The sequence below is a fragment of the Netta rufina genome, assembly GCF_964035555.1.
Source record: "Netta rufina genome assembly, chromosome: 2".
NCBI lineage: Eukaryota > Metazoa > Chordata > Aves > Anseriformes > Anatidae > Netta > Netta rufina.
Window position 1 is genome coordinate 27206645 of NC_140124.1, and position 22403 is coordinate 27229047.

General features: G+C 37.4%; 1 protein-coding gene across 4 annotated transcripts in view; it reads left to right on the forward strand.

Moving 5' to 3' along the window:
- Positions 1–22403, forward strand: part of GLCCI1 (glucocorticoid induced 1) — a 56534-nt gene that overhangs the window by 1776 nt on the left and 32355 nt on the right. For all 4 annotated transcript variants that reach the window (XM_084282881.1, XM_084282882.1, XM_084282883.1 and 1 more), the window contains exon 2: positions 17263–17414. In XM_084282881.1, the coding sequence (XP_084139007.1) occupies positions 17263–17414 (152 nt within the window). The remainder of the gene's footprint in view (positions 1–17262; positions 17415–22403) is intronic.

Consider the following 22403-nt stretch of genomic DNA (forward strand, 5'->3'; position numbering starts at 1 on the left):
GTCCTAGGACACAGGCAGCGTCTCTCCAGTGAGCAAAATGTCACTGCCACCTATGCGCGGAGTTAATTTACGCTGCACGGCATTTGTGCATATGCAGATGACCAAATCTGTTATAATTGGAACAGGGATACCTCATAAGTTCTATCTCAAAATGATCACATGCAGAAGTTTTTGCATGCTCTAAAATGGAGCTGGTCTTCAGTGGGTTTGGTTCATTCAAGCTCTACTTAAAATTGTAAAGGTATATTTCCCCCACTCTGTGAAATATTAGATGTAGATTTCTCTTTTTCTTCTTTCTTCAACTTTTGGAAAATGCTAATGGAAAACCAGGCAAAATGTGTGTGTGTGTGTGTGTGTATATATATATATATATATATATATATATATATATATATATATATATATATATATATATATATATATATATATATAAATAAATCAGTGCCTGTGGGTAGCGCTACCACTGAAGCTGATGATGAGTACTGTAAATGATTTCATTATGGGAACCTGGCGCAAAACATTGTAGTGGTGCAGTATATGAGGGTCTACGCTTAAAGGTGTATTGAGAGGTAGGAATGTGGGCAGTTACCTTCAAGCAAGGGAAAATACTGCTAAGCTGTGAAGCGTTTCATTAGTACATGTAAATTTTTTTTGTTGTTTGAGGGGAAACTTTAATTTTAGAAAGTGGTTTTAGTCTTCTTCATCTGTGGGCTATTTTAGCCTTAATAAATCAGATTGTAAATTAGTACTGAATGTCTTTTCAGTCATTAAACTTGTTTGAGCTTGCCTCTTGGTGAACCACGTTAGCAGCATATACAGCCTGGTTTAGTTTAGTGAGTGCAATATATAAAATCATAAATAGTCCATCAAGAAATCCACCCTGTAATCTGTATGCACTGAGAGGAATTTGGTCTCCCCCCCCCCCCCCCCCCCCCCCCAGGTCAAGCCAGCTGCTGCTGCAGAAGCTGACATCCTCCAGCAAATCCTGAATGAATGAATGAATGAAAACAACGTGATCGCCCTAATAATGACCACAATCGCACACGTCAACAGCTTTATTTTACAGAAATACAGGCACCATTTTCTAGCAGGTTAGGGCAATAAGGTACCCTATTTCTTCAGCCTTGCAAATAAAAAAAGGTTACAGACAACCTCCTTTGCCCCCCCCCCCCCCCCCCATCTAGAGTAGTTTTACGCAATTTGGAATATGGTCGCATGCCACAGGGCAGGATTTTGTCTTTGTTTCCCAGCTTGTTCCCATCATTTTAACACAAGATGTGGAGGTGCTGGAAATGATGTTTGTAGTGTATACGGTGGTAGTAGTATATAGAAAATTGGTCGGGGAGCTGAAGCACTGCTGCAGTAATAATGGAGGACTTGGAAAAAAAAAAATCTGTTTTCAAACACAGACCGTCTTGCTGCAGCTTGTTAAACAATGTGCTACTCCAGCTATTTATAGTTGCTATCAGCACGCAAGTCTCGGGGAAGCTACTTGATTAAGTTTTTTTGGTCAGTTTTTAAAAATGGTTCTCACTGCTGCAAAATGTAAGCTTATGCTCTAGGTATAATCCTGTTGTTTTTCTCACCAGTGCAAGAGCTCTGTTTGTCTTTGGCTCTGCAGTCTGACTTAGATTGTTTCACAAATGTGCTTGTGCTGGAGGCTGCTTATGATTCTGATGGATAGATGTTTTTCTCGTCTCGAGACACCTGCCCCTTTCCCACCTCCTTTCAGCCTTTTCCACTGCAGATTCTTCAAATTGGATGTCCCACCAAGCTATTTTGTTGTGGATATTTTAGTGATTTGCCAGAGGTCCTTTTTCTAAATGAGATTCCGTGAAAACACTTCAGCTTTGAGCCTCTACAGGTCAGCGCAGCTACCATTGCAGACATTGACATCACTACTACATGAATGAAAGCAGCAGGCTGTTTCCTCTCCTATCAGCATCTTTTCTGCTCTAGTTCTAGGATGCTGTAGATGTTTTTGTTCTGCAGCAAAATACCGTGTTTAGAACTGAAACCTGAATTTGGTATTTCATTTAAGCAAACTTGAGGATTTTGTAGTTCTTAAGAAACCATTGATGTCAGTATTTGGTTAATATTGATACTAGATGAGAAATCATGAATTTCAAGATGCCAATTTCAGGATGCTAAAGAAGTAGGAAAAGGGGGATGGGGGGAGCGGATGGGGAATGACTCCTGCTACCGTAGGATAAACCTGCAATGTGCAAATCTACTCCTTTCTTTTTTTTTTTTTTTTTTTTAAACGTGTTATTCCTTACTCACAGATATGTTTTTATAGCTTGTATTCATATTTTAGGGAGCTGGCAACTTAAAAAGTGGTTGGATGTAACAGCATACGGTTCTCTTAGAAGGGATAATAAATGTACCTCTGATAGCATAAATGTCATGCCAACAGAACATGAAGCAGCATGGTTTATGACAAAGGACTATTCAATAATAACAATACAGAAAACCAACCACTTTGAAATGATCAAATGAAAGCTATTACTTGTAAACACTTGTGTTTTGCAAGTTGTTTTCTTCCTTGCGTTACCTGGATAAAATCAGTAGGTTCTGTTATGTAAAGCAGCTTGTATAAATATAAGAGTGGGTTTCCTGTTTAGTTTTTCTTTCACATGGTATGTGATGTTTTGTGCACAAGGAACGTGCAAATGTCGTCTTTATGATTCATGCTCAATGTTGCTTTCATCAAATGCTTTGATTTGTGTAGTGTTAACCATGGTGGTACTTCAGTATTATGCTTCAGTATTTTCTTCACTATTTTGCTAACTTTCAATTACATGGCTTATATAAACTCTTTTCCATAGAAGATTTAGGAGGCAAAGGTTAGTTTTAAAAATGTGGAAAATACTGTAATCAACTTGCCTGTTAAGAGTTCCCAATATCTATTACTTATCAAAATAACTCCTGTTGCCCACACTAGTAAAAAAAGAGGAATTAAAGAAGATGCAAAACAACTGCATAACCAAGGCCTGAGCAATATGTATATCTGTTATGCTAGCAGAATAAAGCCCTGTGGAGTGAGGAATAGGGGAGTACAAACAGTATTGCTGATCTGTAGACTTGTAAGGGATATCAGTATTTAAAAAATAAAAAAATAAAAAAAAAAACAGACTTCAAAAGGCAGAACTATTTTAACATCCTGGATTAAAGCCATCTAATATTTTGGCATCATAAGCATTTGTACCAGAGATCAAGAAGATCTTTCCTTTATTTCTAACAAATGTAGGTAAGGAAGTAATTTTTGTGACGCTTCCTATTTCCTGATGCCTGAATAATAACAGTATTCCCATAATTGTATGGCCAAAACAGTTTTGCTCCAGCTTTGTCCCTCTCTCTTCCCAAAATAGCTTTAGCTGGAGTGTAATATGGTGATATAAAAGACACTGGCTAAATTTGAACCAGTTGTTTTAAAGTCAGAGGCCTTTTAGTTAGATTTCTAACATCATCACATCGGATAAGAAGTTTATTAGATCTCCTTAAAAGTGCTTTGTAAGACAAATGAACTATGCTCCTTTCAGGTGTTAACACAACTGCAGGAAAGAAAAATGGAAAGGTATTTTCTGTACTCCCTCCCCTTGTGTATGCAAAAATGAAGTATATTTATATATCTCTTTTAAATCACTACATGACCTTCAATTCTTATTCTTTGGGAGTATGTGAATACCAGTATGCTACATAGGGTGAAACTGAAGATACTTGCCAACATCCTTGCACGTGTTAAACAGTGCCTAATGCTGACATCTGGTTTCTGAAATTCACTATTCCCGTTTTTTGCCCCGTTCTCAGGGTAGCGGTGGGGTGAACAGAGGCCGTATCTTTAAATTCAGGTAGTGTAGATCAAGAGAACTTGTGGTAGAATCTTCTGAAAAGTCAGTGTTTGCCAAAGTCAGGTTGACACATCATGAGTCGTTGAGCTTTGCTATATTGCTAAATTTGACAGTGGAAAGTTATTTTTAAAATGGGGCTTATGCTCCTACTCTAGATATGATCATGAAAGAAAAAAAAGATACAATTGACGCAGTAATTCTGAAATTTTGTTTCAAAGAAATAGCTGTAATGATGTGAGACCTATTGGAAATATATGCCCCTTAATATTTCAGTCTCTGAATACTTGAGAAACTTTTTATGGTTCTTCATCTGAAGAAGGTAATGGCTTTTCTTCATGGTGGAAAATGAAAGTTCCTGTTTAAACCAGTTGGCACTGTCTTCTGTAGAGAAAAGTGTTGCCAACACTTGACACAATAGTAAGTGCTCCACAGATTTAGCATATGTTCGACAAAATTGTTAATATAGTAGGGTTTGACACACTGAGTAGTACTTTTTTTCATCAATAAAAAATTTAAAAAAGGCCTTGTAGTAAAGAGATGTAACGGAAAAAAATTCCTCTAGACTTAAGATGGTTAACTGTGTTAATGATGATTGTCTTGCTTTAATGTTAATATTTAAATACATTAAGTTCTTTTTCTTTCAGCGCTGCCTCCTGTGTAAACCTGTAGTGCCTAAACAATGGCCTAAGGTGTTTTTAGGCAAGTAAACTAATACTTGTATCTCATCATTAGAAGGGATATATCCCCAGCAACTTGTCAGCTGAAGATTATCCCCTTTTCCTTTGTGTCACCATTTTCAAGGTGTGGACGATTGCAAAATGAAGAGAATGAGACTGCAGTGAAGGAACATGAGTGTTTTTACTTAATATACGTTTCAAACATCCATTCCTCCAAAAAATTCTTCTTCAGTTATGCTTTAATTTTTTCCTCCCTGATTTGACTCTGAAGTTCGCAACCGGTGATTTGTGTTTTGACTATTTTTGAATCAAATTAAATCCCGAAGCTTGAAAATGATTGACAGGTACTGAAAGGGATCACAGTGTGATACTTCTGCAGTACAGGCATCACATGAAGTGTCATGATAGTGTGTAATATTAATCCTTTTGAATAGCGAGATAGTTTCTCCAGCTCTGTAGGTGGGATGCCATCCATGGAAGTACTCTCACCCATGGTTGAAATGGAAATACGTGCTCCCTCAGGAACCCTTTCCTTCTCTCCCAGCTGTGTGAATGTGGCCTTGGGATCACAGCTGTTCCTTTGTGTTCCTGGTGACAAGTGGTGACTCTGCTCATACTGCTGCCCTGGGTAAGACGGAAGAGGGCATCTAGCTACTGGAAGCCCGTCTCAGGGAAGGAAACCCTGTGTGGCCATGCTGGGCAGTGCCCTCAGCATGCGTGGTCTTTAGCCTTGCAGTACTGCCTCGGTCCAGTTCTGTGCATTTGTCTCCTTCACCTTCACATCTGCTTTGGTATCAGTACTGCTTCTTATTAGCCATTAGTCTTACCAAAATACTAACTAGCACACTGCTAAAAACAGATTACTTTTTTTCCGACCAGAGAAAGCTAGAAGGTGTGGGTGTCTTCTCTCAAGTGATAGCTGTTTTCTGCACAGATGACTTGTAAATAGGGATTAACTGAACCTGCTTGTCTTGGGTCAATGTAGGACAGTTGTGATGGAAAGTTTTCATTTTTTGTGGTAGTAGATCTCTTAAGTAGCTTTCTGTATGAGATATTGCTACTTTGGAGACAATAGACGGTTCCCAGTAGGTCATAAAATGTTACGACTTTGAGTTTTGAAACTTTAATGCCAGATTTTTATCTAAACGCTGTATTGGTTAGATCTTATTTAGTGTTGCATGTGCCCTAACAATAAACAATGACACAGTTGTTTATAAGGGTTTAACTTTCACTGCTATTATTGTTAAATTGAGGAGTTGCTATTCGAAATGGATTTCATTCTCTGAATCAAGCACAAATGAGTGATTAACAGCACAGGTTTTTATGTGCAATTTGTTTTGCACAACCTGAAACTAGTTTTACCCAAACTACGCACTTTACTTCTCTTCTAGGAAGAATGTCTTGTATTTTGCTCAGAAAAGTGGTAACTAAGAACAGTATGACAGCAATTCTGTCACAGATTTCTAATTATCTAAAACCTACTGTAAACTATCCTCTTCTCCCTCTTTCTTGCATTATGATTCCACTTTAGACTGTACTTCAACTGTTCTGTTTCTTGAACTGTGCAAGTAACACGTCTGAACGTTAGCTTCATCTTTTTTCCACGTTTCTCACACCAGGCATTAAACAAGGAGATTATAACTGTAGACACACTTCTGAATTTTGAGAATTAATGCTCATACCTGTCTGGCTTTACTGATCATTGCAAGTTCGCTGGTGTTCATACTATGAACTTGAAACTCATTTCTCCAATTAGAGAAATTTATAAATTTCTCTTTTTTGTAAGTACAAATCTATCTTCTGGAAATATTTTCAGTCATAGTAACCACTTGGTTCTGAAATAATTAAATTATTTCTGCCTTACTGTGTGAACAGGGTACCAAGGCATTTTCAGGGTCATAACAAGCAGAGGAGCTGGGCAGCTGTGTGAAGCTGCCCAGCTCCTCTGCAGGTGAACACGAAGTCTTCCTGATAACGTGGTTATAGCACTTGGTGGTATTCCAAGTGGTAAGAAATTTCAGTGTGGGCTTTGTCATGTGGCGTTTGGGATGCCTGGAGTACACCATGCTCCTGCTTAGTCAGCTGAGGACAGATAGCTCACGTGCAGTTGCAAGTGGAGGGCTTGTATGGCAAAACAGGTATCATTATATGCTTTTTAATCTCTGGTGTTTTGGTGTACAGCACCTGTTCTGGTATAATACCTTGTGAAGTTTGCCTGGATGCATACACACACTTTTTTTAAAGGCTTTGTAATTAGAGAAGCCTAAACACTTTAAAGTAGGTGTTTAGGCTGTGGTACCAAAAATTCAAAACTCTGATTTCTGTTGATATCTGTCAGCATTTGGAAGACAAACTGATTTGGAAATAACACGTTGTTAGTAGAAAACAAATTCCGGCTGTTAAATACTTGGCCACTAGCTGTTAATGCTAGTCTGCAGAAATCACCCATAAATCCAATCCCCTGCTTTCTCCAAGTCTGACATGTAAGTCAGCCATCAGCTGTTTGGGAGTAGCTTATGTCAGTGTAGATACGAATGCCTAAGTCTGTGAACGCACCACTTCTAGGGGTAGTAGTAAAGGTGCTTTCATTAGATGAAATGTTGTACTTCATAACCCATGCCAGATCAGAAATGTTGCTGCATAAACCTTTAAAATTTTGCTCTGAGTTGCCACAACTCAGGCTACCCAGACATACAGCATAGAGGAGCCCGTGAGCAGCTCTGCAGGATCTGTGGGTATTTAACGTAGTGTCACGCCTTCCACGCATGATGGCGGAGCTCATTAGGCCAGTAGGACTGGAAGGCACTAATGAGCATAGCAGGTACCTGTGCGGTCTGTGCTCTGGAAAGGTTTGGTCTTCTCATACGGAGTCAGCTGAAGCCGAGTGCTGCTGATCAGTCTTTCTGGAGGGCTGGAAAGTACATTGTAAAACCCAAGTGGCCGTGCAGCGTTGGCTCAATGCTGTTAGGTGTGCACCTCTATATCCAGCATGTCATACGTTACTCAAAGTCTGTCTGTTACGCAGGCTATCTTAACTTTGTTTTTCAAAGCAATGGAGAGTTTGACTTGTTCACTAAAAATTAAACCCCTTTTTATGCTGAGTGTCCCGGAACAGACTTCGAACAGTGTGACTAAAAATATCAAGTAACTGCTGAAGAATGCAGAATGAAAGTTAGGTTTACACAGAAGTTGGGCAGCTGCCAGGTGAAGGGAGAAGTTGTTCTTACTGAAGTAAATTTCAGTTCAAGGACTTCAAAAATTTCTATTCTTAACTGGTAGCTCTCCTTGCTTAATTGTGGCAGTTGGTTGTAAAATAGCCTTACACATCCTTTCTGTAACACTCTGATTCCTCTAGTATTTCACCCTCAGTGGCTCTTTGTTTAAAAAAAAAAGTCAACATGCATGTTTGAAAATATCTGTATTTGAGAAATGTCAGTACAAAGAAGCTTCAGTAATCTTCATAGGTGAAGTGACAGGAGATATATACCGATCTTAGGAGGTTGTCCACCCAGAACATCCAGGTAATTTTGGGGCATTACTGTAGAAACAGAACAATTCATATTTCCAAACCAAGTTGTGTATGCAGTCCATGTAGTGTTTAAAGTAACTCATTGTAAAATTATTGTATACATCAGGCTAATTCCTTCTTCAGAAGCAATTATGGTAATTAAGGTTATTTTATGGAGACTCATGGTTTTATTTAGTGGTATGTTACCTTTAATATCGAGTTGGAGGATGTGGAACGATCTTCTGATTGCAAGAATTGAAGCGGAAACCTAGTTTGACCAAATGAAAGACAGAAATTACTGAGTCTGACAACTCAAAATGTGGGTGAACAGAAGAAATGAATGTACTGACATTACATGTGTAGTAGATGATTTGAGATGTTAGTTTTCTACAGCTAGGCCTGCTTAAGTTGTCCAAAGTTATCTGCATGTCCAGCAAAATAAAAAATCTTACAAAGAGGTAAATGACACATAAGGCTAGATTAAAGTTTCATGTTTCAGAAGAAAATAGTATGATAAATTTGGTTAAACAAGGTTGCTCTGACGAATGTGGAGAGAATCTGATTTAATTAAAAATAGACTATTGGAATCTTTCGAACATCAGTAAAACCTGATGATCTGATTACATGCACATTTATCTCAAAAAGGCTGCTAGGAATTAGAGGAGAGTCTGATGGAAACAGCATGAACTAAAAAGAGCAAGTCACATTATCAATCAAAAAAGTCTTAGCTGAGAATTGTTAAAACCCAAGCAGGCTTTGTCTTTGCATGTTTCTGGTTTTGGTCTTAAAGTGTGCAAGTAAAAGTATGGGAAAAATAGTTGGGGCCAGTCTGTAGCAAGAAAAAAAAATATTAAGGATGGTCCAGGATTAATTTATTGGAACTTACTTTTTCAAAATTGACTCCAAAGTATAGTAGCAAAAATCTGAGGAAATACCATGAGTATTTATTCAATGTTTTCTCCTCACTAATGTGGAGTATAGGCAATCAGTTTTCACTGAGGGCGGTGATTTTTCATCCAAGAAGACACAAGGTGGAAGCCTGAGGGGGAGGATTGTCTGGAATTAGGAATTGCCACAGCTGGGATAGATGCAGATTACAGATTTTAATCAAGTCAATTAAGTGCTTTCTTTTACAGGATTCCAGAAAAGCCTACTCAGAAATTCATTGCTTGCAATTTTCTAAAGCAGTCTTCTGGATAGGTGTTACTGTTTGAGTATAGATAGGAGAAGAGCAGATATAGTCATAGTCTTAAAATTTGGAAATTGCTAAGACCAGTTCTGAAAAGTAGAGATCTATCGGTCTAACTTCTGCTTCGTGTAAAAGCTCAGAGCAAATTCTAAGGGATAGTGGAAAGTGGTGAGTGAGGAACATTGAATGCAGGATGAGAATTCCAAATAGTGTCATGCTCACCTGGTAGTTTTTGTAGGAGAAATAATTTCCTGCGCAGGAAGTAGATCTTATCTGCATAGGCAAATCTCAAAATTAAGGTGATGAAACTTGATGAATTTGAGGATGTTTAATTAGTATGTAGGAAGATTATGCAGCAAGAGTTGAAGGAGCTTGGGAATTTGAAATAACAGAAAATGTGAAATTTGAAAGTATAAAATGGATGCTCATGGATATAAGGTTGCTCTTGAACAGGGTATCTTTTCCTTTATGTGGGGGCTTGTTGTTTGGAAATGCTGAAGGGTGGACTTGAGTGATGTTGGGACTTCTGACTGTCAGCATGAAATGACCCCAGAAAACGCTGGGTATCAGGTTTTGTGGGAATGGGCATCCTGCTGTGTGGGGGCCTGCTGAGACATTGTCTGAGGTACTGCAGAGTTTTGGTCCTCCACGTTCTAAATAAGCAATTCAAATCTAGTTTAACATTTCTATTTTTCAGTATTTTCAGAAGAAAATACTATTTTTGCTTAGTATAATTAGTTCCAGCTAGGGGGATGCTTTCTATCCCTGCTTGCTGATGATCAGAATGGTGGCATCGTACATACGGCCTGACATAGGCTGATTGCAGTTTTTTCTGAATTTTGAGTGTGAAAATGGTGAATCGTGCCTTCTAACTTAAAAAAAAAAATTTTTTTTGTTAATTCAGGATTGTCTGGCTACATTTTGAAGGAAAGTGGAATTAAATTAAAGGTGTACAAAAGCCTTGCTTTTCTAAAACATTGTATTAAATTATCATTATACAAACAAAAAAATCCTTTCAGTCACCCAGTTTATTTGACAGAGGTAGTATTATCTTTAGTAACTGAATTAATTGTAAGTGTTTACAATTTCGTTCAGGATTTTAATTTGCAGTATACTGGAAGTAGAAAAAAACAACTTTACTGCTCTTCTTGGCTCCTAGTTTATTTCTCAAGATTGGATGAATTTATTATTTGGCTGATCTAAATTAATGAACTAAAATGAAAATAATCTCTTTACTTGCAGAAGTGTACAGCAGTTAATGGGTTGGTTTTACATTTCCTAAGTGTTTAGCTACAGAGCTCCAGTCAGTTTCTTTAAAAGTAGGAATATATTTGAAATAGCATAATTTAATAAAATCATGTAAGTTTAGCTTTTTGCGTAGTATTTACATTGTAAGTGATAACCTTACAAAGAAAGATATGTTCTGAAAGTCTTAAATACATAAAAATCTGAAAGGTTTTAAATTAGCGTTTTATCTACCTTGTAGCGTGTCCTGGTAAGGTGCAAGCACGTAGGTGTTACATCTGTTGAACAAAGCAGGCTTTTGTGATCTTAAATGCTTAGTCATTTTATACAGGTCCTACACATGCCGGCTGTAATCTTTGTTAGAAGAATAACTTAGCTTTAGAGGGCAGAAACTTTCTTCCTTATAGTTTGTTTGCTTTTCTTACTCAGATTAGAGTTTCCTTTCTATGCTTGATCTCTAAAGATAATGTTGATTTTAAATGGGAGTTTTGCTCTGAACAAAATCTGACTTCTAAATGATGCACGTAAACCACATTTCACTTGACCTGTCGCTAGGTGGAATGGGGACATGAGGCAGAGACCATGTTTCAACATGTGTAGACAACCAAGTTTTTAAGTCAGCTGTAGGTCCGAAGAAACTTGTGTGCCTGTGGGTTCATTCCTATCTGCCTTTTCCTCTAGGTGTCTGTTCACTCGCTCTGAGCATGGTGCCTTCCTGTGCAGGTGTATGCAAGGAGTTGTATGTCCTTGCAGAGTCATGCATAAAGCCTTTGTGGAAGGAAATGCCTTGATCTGCCTGTTGGATTCAGTGACTCGTCAGAATCCATCGTCCTTCCAGGCTCCTTATCTGTAGCTATAAAAGATAACTCAGTATAATTGATTCTGAAGATCCTTACAGTGGGTGTTGGTCTACAGTTTTATGCGTACAGCCTCCTTTATCAATTGGGCACTCTAGCTTGTAGATTATTTTGGATGACAAGTCTGGGGTTGGAGACCTGTGGACTGCTTTCTGGTTGTCCAATTTGGTTGTTGGGGCCTTGGTTAGATCATGATGTTGTTCTATGCCTTCTTTTTTTGGTCAATTCAATGTGAATTGTATCGGTCTATTTTGAGCAGTTACTTCAGACCGTCATCCCCCTTCATTTTTAGTCATCTTCTGTGTCAGTTTCTGAAAATAGAAACTTCAGAATAGTTTCCGAAGTTGATAAAACTCAATCAAAAACAATGTGGTGCGCATAATACAGACAGACATTTTACGGAGCTGCAATTACAGTATTTTTACTGATGTATCAGAAAATAACTTGAAATGACTGCCTCTTACATCCTCATAGAAGAAAAATTTTTGTGCATTTTCAACGTTTGAACATACTGTTTTGCTTTGTTTTAAGCTATTGATGAGATTAAGCTGTCTTGTTGCAGGAGGAAGACTGCAGTAGCTTAAAATTCATATTTTTACGCACTTAGTTGCATATTAGGGTGGTTTTTTGAATTGCTGTTTGAAATCCTATTTTTGGTTATTATTAGGAACAGCACATGGCAAACAGTATGCCCATTGTTCTGGACTGTTAATAGGTAGGTCAGCAAGTTTGCAGGTTGAGTGAGAAACCAGTCTGTCAGTCACCGGCAACTGGGAAATGTCTTTTGAGTTAGTAGGTCTGTCCTGCGAAGTAATGTCTAGGGACCCGAAATCTCTCACTAATCGTTTTCTTGAGAGATTTTTAGCTCTAGTTACAAGAGAAAAGCCTTCTTGAAAACGAAGATTGAATTTTTATTTATCTTTTTTTTTCTGAGCAGCCTCTAAATTCTCATTATTCAGTCTTTTCCTTTATGGTATCTTAGAGACACGTTCTGAAAATGAGTATGCATTGGTTTCTTCACCTACCTACATAATCAGAGTGGGAAATACCCATCAAATATAAATTCAAGAATCAGTATAGTATCAATATATGCTAAAAAAATCAACAACCTTGAACAGGCTCTTCCAAGACTGTTCCTCCTCTTCTATCTGAAAGTCTGTTAGTAGTACTCAAGGAATCGTGGTCTGAAATAAGTAAGAGCAGATGTATCCTGTTTCTTGCTTCTAGAAGGTCTAACAGAAGAGGGGAATTTCGTCTAGAAATGTTTAGGGTAGCCATGAACAGCTGCTGCTGTAGTAACTGGGCCCCAAGCATTGGGCCATCATTCTCAGTGGTTGCTGTGGGTCACCATTCCTTAATATTCAGCTTTCTATCTTTACATTACAATTTCTGTTCCTGTGCTGTGTTCCCACATAGTTCATTATTCAAAAAGGATTTGCATGGGCACTTCTGAGTCATTGGTATTGCAGATTGCTGTAAATTTATTGCAGTCTCTAGTAGAAATGTCCCAGACAAACATGATTGTTCTTTGTACTGATTTCTAGTCCTCTGCATCTCCTAGCCAGACTAATTGAGCTCCGCCTTTGGGACTTTTGAGAGGAGTCTTAAGCAGATGGATGTCCATCAAGTCACACCAAGCAAGTCCTGTCGAGAGTCTTGCAGGCCTCATGTTTTGAGTATATTTGGACAAAATTCTTCAGAAGTGTTGACTTCCTGGGTAAAATCTGAAATTCTTGTCAATGGGACCCAGGCCTGGGACTCAGTTCAGTAGTAGCTCTGAAGGTGAACCAGAAGGTTCTGCAGAGTACCAAGTAATTGAACCGAAGAGAAGCAACACCTCATGAAACAGTCTCACCTGTGTTGTGGAAATCTGTACCTATATTTCATGGTGTGGTGACTTGGCTGTCTTAAGTAAAGTCATCTGTTACAGATGAGCTTTCAAGAGGAGGTTGAGGTGTTAGTGTGAAAGTCTTACCTAGCCTTTGGGTAGAAGAGTGTTGCAGTTAGCTGATGTTGGTAAAGAGATGGCAATATTAATACTGCTGGCTTCAGGGAAGAATGAGCTTTATTTTTATTTCATGTTTTTGCTCTCAACTTGAGAGGAATCTGTCATCTGAGAAGTTCTTTGGATAATTTTAGTCTTTTGGAGCTGGATATATCTATGCAAAGATGTGAGTGGAAGAGCCTTGGCCAAATTTGAGCTGCATCTGCTAGCTGTTGAAGGAGATGAGGGTGGAAAAGATGCTGATAAATGAACTCCGGTGGATTTCGCTGAAGCAGTTTTTTTTTATCACAGTACCAATGCTAACTGTCAGTCTTGTTCCTCTTCTGCAGGTAACTTGCCTCATTGCGTGCGTGGCAGCACACATTATTTAAGCTGAAATGGACTGTGATCATGGCTGTGAGATTATGTGCAGGTTAGCTGCCTCTCTGCTGGGTGGGGAGGCAATCTCTTCGTTTCAGAGCTGTAGCAGATGGCTTTATTTGAGCCCTATGTCCTTTTCAAAAGAACTGTCATGTGCTAGTCGTACTGAATTACATTTTGCTGGCAGAGAAATGGAAACCTTTTTTTCAGTCAGTCTAGGTGGTATAGCTAGAATTCTTTTGGCTGTCGATGCAGCATGCAGAACCATGACTTCATGTGGTTTATTTTAGCTGATTCCTGCTGGGAGGTAGGATCACTCAGAATTTTACCAGCTGTAGTATTCAAGTGGACCCTTGTGTCACTTTATGTAAAATCATTTATAACTAGAAAGGTCTAGCAATAGTCCTTATATACATACCATTAAAACTCGGGGTGTATTTTAAATAATGCGTGAAGTATTTTGTTTTCCTATAAGCATGTCTTGCTTCTGTAACTTACAGCAACTTTTCTAAGTAATGTTATGTTTCTTAAGTTCTGTGTTCCTAAGGTTACTTGTTCTGGAGGTAGAGCTGAGCTCCTTGTGAGATGGAGCATCTCATCACTGAAAAAGAAAAAGTGTTGTTCTGACTTCTTACCACTGCAGCAGAAACAGTTCATGTTCTTTGAGTGTTGTCAGAGGTGGTACAGTCCAAAACTTGTATGATTTTAGAAACTTTTTTTATATTGCTCATGCTTTTCTCAGTGCTAAAGCCTGCTGGCTAACTTCAGGAATTGTTGAAGTGCTTGAGATTTTGGAAGGTACTTGTTGTGCTTTTTTTTTTTTTTTATTCCTGTACAGGAAAACCAGAGTATGAGGTTCCCATCAGGTGAAAGTGGTTGGGACTGAAGAAAAATATTCATGATAATAACATTAAATCCAGTTGGTAATGAAAGTCTGGGGAGAAGTGAAAGCTCTGTAGTAGTTCCAGAGTAGCAAGAACTCAGACTTAAAATGAACCTTGTTGCCTGTGGCTCCACAACAGTTTAAAACTGATCTGAACCAGCAGTGTTGTGGTCCAGTTCAAGCCTGCTCTCCACTACATCCAGTCACCTTTAAATTATCCCTGTACAAGACAATTTGTCAAATACTAATTTGTAGAAGTTCCTTCAAACTTCATGCTTGCAGATCCCCTTGTCCTTTTTTTTTTATGGTCTAAGGATGTACATATCATAAAACGGTAAGAGATTAAATATTTATTGACTAGAACACAACGCTGCTGGAGCCCTGGCTCTCCTGTGGTTGTTTCTGCCCCATATGTGCTACCACCTCTGCCTCTACTGGTGAAAACTGCATATTTATGGCTTTTTTGGTGTAGATTTTAGTTTTCTTTATATTTAACTCAGTGCATCACTGTGCTATGAGTTCACACATCTGCTCATGCTGTCTCAAGGTAGATGGGAGGAGCAGACAGCAGTAGCTTTGATTTATTGGTTTATGCAGTTGAGAAATTGTCCTTGGTTTATTTTGTGTGATTCGAAGAAATACTAAGAGTAATGGGGACTTAACAAGACTGACTTGAACTCTCCTTCTAGCTTTAGGGTTTGATAGTGTCCTGCAGTTCACATCCAAGATCACTATATTTATAACTTTCCACAGTAGTTTTCGGTGGTGGTTTCTGTCCCCCTTGCAGTGGAATTCTGGGGGTTATTAATGTTGGGATTGCTGTTGCCTTTCTTCTGGCTGTAGAACAAGAAACAGACCTTAGTTCACTCTAGTTGCATGGTTTTTGTTTGTGTGTTTTGGGCTTGCTTTCTTGTGGTGGTGGTTTTTCATAATATTTTTAAAAGCAAACATAGACTTTGCTTATTTCTTACTTCACCATCATTAGACTTTATCCTGCCAGTTTCTCTTTGCATGGTCTCTAGCTTGCTTTGGAATTACTATTTATTTTTTTAAGAACATACCTCACTGCTTACACACTTAGCAACTTCCTTATAGTTTTGTGCTGTGTAATATATTGCTAGTGAACAGAGCATTCAGAGGAATTTTCTATACTCAGACTATCAGGAGTAGTGTAGTGCCATAGTTTAACAGTGAAGATTGGAAGAATGCTTTATAGGTATGCACCCTTGATGTGTTTCAGCACAAAGGTAAATGCTGGCTTCATGTTTAAAATGTGTCACCTTTATTTTGGATTTCAGCCTCCTTCACTTGTAGAAGTTCAAAAGTTTTTTTTCTTAAAATGCAAAATTTTCAAGATTGGAATTCTGTGAGGGTAGATCTGTTTGAAACTGTAGGGATCTGATTTGTAAGTAACAAAGCAATCAAAAAAATTACATTACACAAAGGCAAAATACATATGTACACACCATTGCACTTAGTACACTAATTTATGGCATTATTTAGAACTCATCACCTAGAATGTGTTGTTAACAAGTTGTTTCAGCAGTGTAAATTCATATATCATACAATAAGCATGCTGTATTAGTGCAGACTGTACCCTAATCATCATGTTAATGCTATGTAAAACTCCAGAGGTGTCTGCCTTTTGAGATTTAGTGGTTCTATATGATATACCAAGAGAAGATGTGTTTGGAGGCACTGGCTGTGGTGGGCCACAAAAGCATGCTAGTAGGTCAGTTCTCAAGTTCTGAGCAGTGAACAGGATTTTGGTGGGTTAGATCGGGGCATAGCATGTGACTATTTTGAAAGTAATTTCACTTGCAAACTTATTTTAGTGGGGTGAGCAAGATAGACAGTAGCTATAATATAGGGCTTAGACTGGCTTATGTAAAGCCTTGAAAATGAATATATGAAGTAATTTTGCCTAAAGGACAAAGCTAGACGATCCAGAGAGCATGCCATAAACTGATGTGGGAAAGAGCGATCTCATGAATCACGCGCCTTTCTGCTTTCCAAATGCATGTAGAAGTGTTCCATGATCTAGGTGTATGGGGAGAGAAATGCAGGGAGGAGCCAAAGATTGCAGGTACTGTGATGAGTGAAGGCAAACACAGCAGCTGCCTTGACCTGAGCTGTGTCAGGGAGAAGTACACAGTCACACACTTCAGCTTGCTGAGGCCTGTATTGGGATATCGTAAACAATATGGAATGAGAGACATGAGAGCAAGAAATTTGATGCGTGTTCTCTTAAGAATCATTTTTGCCAGGATTTGTTTTAGTATTTGTAAAGCTGAGCAAGCTGACTTCAAAATAAATAAATAAAAACCTGAACGGATACAATGTTATGCTTTCTTATTCTAAATATCTGGCTTTCCTAAGTAGCATCATCAACATGTTTAAGTTTGCTTTATGTTCTTTGTTGATGAAAATGTATCAAGTAAGTAGCCTTGTTCTTTGCAGATATGGACACATCAAGTGTTGTTGGATTTTGTAGCTAAGTTTTAGCTTTTGTATTTTTCTGTTGTCTGATGTTATCTGCTTTGATGTAATGACATTCTTTTCAGCTTAGCATTTAGACAAAGATTTCTGATATGTTCTAGCCATTGTCTGTCATAGCTAGCTTTTAACATTTCACGACAAATGTAGCCTGACTTTTTTTTTGTTGATTTTGCTCTGGTTTTCCACAGTGGACAGGCCAAAATCCCAGCAAATCAGAACTTCTGGTACCATAAGGCGAACTTCTTCTTTGGACACAATTACAGGACCTTACCTCACAGGACAGTGGCCACGTGATCCCCACGTACACTACCCATCATGTATGAAAGATAAATCTACTCAGGTAAAAGCCATAAGACAACATAACAGATGTTTCATATAATTAATGTCTTTTTGGTAATACTTTTATCACCTGATTTGGAACCTAAGCTCCACTCAATTCCAAAGAAATGTGGTTTCACTTTATAATAAACATGAAGCCCTAAAAATAGGGTACAGTAGTCTTAACCGGTTAGCATCAGTTCAGTAACATTATGCAACTGATAGTTAATATTTTTATGCTTTTATAAAGCGTTTGTTAAAAATTTTCTCTGTGGGCAGGTCTATTGATGCTGAATAAACAGGTTTAAATCTTAGACTTGTATCTGGTCATTTTGAAGCTGCTATATGCAAAATTGTGCTGACTGTTACTTAAAACATAATAGTAGTGGCTGTCAAACTAAAGATTTTATTAAATTGTAATAAATCCATGGGTCTTAAAAAGTTGGGGGGGGGGGTGAGGAGTGAGGTCACTGTTGAGAAGAATTGATCAACGTGTCACTAGAGGGAACTGAAGAAGAGAAAGCATACGGTGCAGTCTTGAGATGTACCTTCTGCTTAGTAGCAAGAAAGATGAATAAAAATGCTCTGTGGAAAATTTGCTTCTTGAAGCCAGACATCAGAATGAGAGCCTTACACCAGCTGCAAAGGGAAGGCTGCTGAGATTGTCCCAGTACTCCTGGATTCTCCTGAGGGCTCTGTCCTTAGTAGGATCCTCTGGCAGGTAGGCTGCTGTGGCATTCCTATTGCTCTAGCACTCCTTGGCTGGGAAAGTGAATGCTGTTGCTTGCCCAAGTCCTCCTTACATTGGGCTTGTTGCCCACAGAAACGATCGCCATCAAACAGGTTTAAAAAAAAACAAACAAAACAAAACAAAAAAAAACAAAGCACATAATTCTGAAAAACCTCATTCCTAGCAAATAAGTCATGCTCTTAGTTTTCCGGTAACGTTGTTAGGGTAAGTCATCTTAGTCTCCGTATTCTGAACTACAGTTGAAAAATACAAGAAACTGTCTTCGGTTGTATTTTTAGTCAAGAGGCCCTGTAGCGATGGTTACATCAGTTGTCTAGCTCTTGTGCCGTGATTCTGGTGCATTGTTACCATGGGTGTCCTGCAAAGAAAAAACAATAGATACTTCTGTCACCCTCGCTTTTGCTTGTAACTCTATTGTGCCGTTAATATTTTTCTTCATGGAAGCTTACAATTTACGTGACACCTTTTAGATATCAAAGATTTTTTCCTGTGGTAACTTTACCTGTAGATATATAGTTTTTGGTTAATTTTCTGTTTCCACTAATTTGTTACATTCTGCCCATTCTGTCGCCACTGCTTAGAGCAAATGCAGCAGCTCTTTAAAATGAGACTTTAAAAAAGTCTTTTGTGTAATACAGAATTTCACATGACAAGTTAGAATGTATAAATAATTTTGCACATCTCTTTGAAGTGTACTGTAACGTGGTGCAGAAAGTCTTCTGACAGGAAAAATAAGGATAGAAAGATTAGAAAAGGAAAAAAACAGTCTGAATTCTCTAAAGCTTGTATTGCTTTTGTAGGTTTTGGAGAGCTATTAGTTGTATGTGTTTCTTAGCTGTAGTATGATCCAGAAGTTCTGTGTAACAAATTTGGGAATAAAACGCGTAAAATTTGTGCTAAGAAAGTTAGGTTTTACAGGAAACTGTGATTGGATCCTTTAAGAAAATACCATCTTCATATTCTACTCATTCATTTTGAAACCAGCCAACCAGTTCTAGCAAAGACGAATAAGCAATCATGAAAGATTTACCTAAAAAGCTGTTAATTGTGGATTTTTTCCCAAGGTGCCTTCATTTCACTACAGACTTTTTTTTTTTAAAACTAATTTCTATTCATCTTCACTTCTATCTATGGCATGCTTCATAGATACTATATTTCTTAACCCTTCTCTCAGAATATCAGACTTAACAAATGCTGTTATGAATGGAATATTTGGAATATTTAAGCATTCACAAACCTTTTCAATAGTTACAGAAAACAGAAACAAACTTGTTACAGAACAAGTTTTGTTTGTTTCTATTATACATGAGCTCTGCACATTTGGCAGTTAAATTGCTTTCCTGTTGAGTTGAAAGTAAGTGTTTCGGTTATTTGACCTGTTGGCTGCCACCCTTGGCCTCTTTCAGAAACAAAGCTCAGGAAAGGACAATGTTTTACCTTTTCAACATAATCAAATGGAAAAAAAGAGGAAGGGTAATATTGTGGTCATTAAAAGGTGAAGGATTATTTCAAATAAAGGTCTCCACCTTTATTCTTAGTTTGGATTTGTGTGGTCCTCTTCTAATGAGGAATTAATTGTTCACTGTCTGTTTATTCAAATTATGCATATATTTAAAAAAAAAAAACACAAACATTTAGCAGTTTAAGTTGGATATATAAATACACATTTTTTCAACCCATGCAGTCCTGAGTAGTTAAAATGTAATAAGCATTGGGCATGGCAACTTTCAGCTTTTTATATGTAAAATGCTTAGTGTGAAGGCTTATGATAGAACTTGCTCATAAACCATTATTGAGTTTTGGTTATGTTTTTGTTTCGGTTACTTTCAAGGACCAAGGATGAGGTCCCAGTTGTTGATAGAGTGCATGCATGGCAAATTAAATTAAAATCTTGCTCTCTATGTGAGTACCAGCACAAGTACTTCTACTTCATGTTTCTTGGCTAAGTAACGCTTCAGCTCAAGGGAGTTCATATAATTTTCAGCAGCTAAAAATAATAATACTTGGTAGTTCAGCAGAATGGAAGATGGTAACAAACAAAATCAATAAAACAAGATAATGAAAATCAATAAACCCCATTTTTTGTATGATCATATTTCATTGGAGAATAAATTCTTGATTGACTTCTAAACCCATGAACAGAATTATCAGTATAACTTTTGTAGGTGGAATAATTATTCCTCTTTCAAGGGTACTTATTTTCCCTAATCAAGCCTTAATTTTAAATCTTGATTTTGTGCAGTTTCATGAAGGTGGTGATTATGGCTGTTCCAAGTTCCTCAGAATTTTTCTAGTTAAAATAATAATAATAAAGAGGTCATATTCTGGTCGTCACTGTGATTAGATGAACCATTAATGACTTTTATTGCAATTCTTTAAACCTGCATATGCTCATGAATAAAATATTTCTCCTTTCTCTAAAATTAAGCCAGTGTTCTAAAGAGTTCTCAATAGCACCTTATTTAAACAGAGGAACAATTTTATTGTTTTAATTTCAGTTGCATTTTGGAGAATAGTAACTATCGTTCATATTGCTCCTACCTCGAGTGTTTTGACAGAAAGCACTGAAGAGGAGCGAGGTTTGTATTTGCTTTTAGAAAAATATGCTACAATTCATATATTCGTGATATTTATGCAATTCCAAATGTCTCAGAATTCCTGTACCTTTGTATGTATATGTATACAACTAGCTGATCTTCAGGGAGCAGTATGTTTTTAGATAATCAACTATTATTTAGTACCATTACAAATGTTATAAATAAATAGTACTAAATAAAACGTTTTAGTACTTCAAAAAATCAGAAATGCAAATAAATTTACTGCTATAAAATGTTATTGCCCATGTTGATGTACCTTGTGTTGACTTTCCCAAATTCTTCTGCTGTTCTACTTCCCTCTTCTTTTTGGTAAAGTTAAAATTTCCATTTAAAACTATTTAAAATTCACTATAGCTTCATTCCATGTTTCTTCTGTCAGGGCTGGGGGCGTTGATTGAGCAACTTTGTATAATTCTCCTGTGTGCTATAGATGTAAGAAATTCCCCCCCCCCACCCCCCACCTTTGAGGAGTAATTCTGTGTTGAAATGGTTATGCCTAACCACAGAATCCCCAGAAACAGTTGGGTAGTTGTCATAGTTTATTAATGTAATTATTTGGCAGTAGTTAAATCATTGAAAACATTTTTAGAAAAATAAAAAAGGGAGGCTAGGGATAAACATATGATGCTGATGTCATAACAAATATATTGCCAGTTAAAATGAATCAATCTGATCTTTCTCAATCTGAATAATACAACCAAAAAAACACCAAATGTCCAAGTGGTATATGATTCAGTGATTCCTCCCCCTTTTTTAACTGGATTCCAAGATGCTCGGATATGCCTTTTTTCATTCTGCATGACAATTACATATTACGCAAACAGCAATGAAGAAAGTTTGCAAAAACGCGTTTCAGAATTTTTACTCCACTACTCTTTAGATTAGAGAGTTAAGCTGGAATGCTGGAGTAAAATGTTTTTCTTCCATGTAGGTCAAGGCTTTAAGGTAATTAGTTACCTGTCATTACTACCCTAGATAAAGTTTTTGTTTTCTTCTGTGTAGAGATTTTGTTTGTTAAAAATAGGCGACATAAACCATGAGGCTGAATTACATGGAGCTTTTCTGAATTGGTTTATCAGTTATCATTATTCTCATGTTATTTAACAAGATACTTTGGGGGGAGGGAACAAGGACAAGGATACTTGTTACATAGCTATGAATTTATCATTCTGACTTTTTCTTAACCTCTCAAATATTTAAGAGGAGTCACCTATAATTGAGTTAATTTCTAACTCTTTAGGACATTTATTTTTGTAAATCTCTAGATTTGAATGCTTTAGAAATATGTAAACACTGATTTGACTTTATCTTCTAGTGCTATTGTTACATTTCTTTTGAGCATGGAAATTCTTCAAAAACATTAGCAAATCCATTGTAAAATGGAGACTTGTTCTTAATCTTTGCATGCATCCCCCAAAACTAGTTCATCTGGGATGCAAGCTAGATATAGTAATTAAAACCAAGGGGTGGCAATAAAATGAGAAATTTAGAGTAATTCAGTCTTATTTTAGGTTTAGGTAGGTTGGTACTCCATGCGGTTATTCTGATCTAAATGAAGTGGAAAGAATGTAGGTGTATATCCCTGATATGGATGGAAAATCAAGGCAGAATTACCAAATGCTTTGGAAGAAATGCTAATCTCTGCAAGGTTGGATGAGTTAGA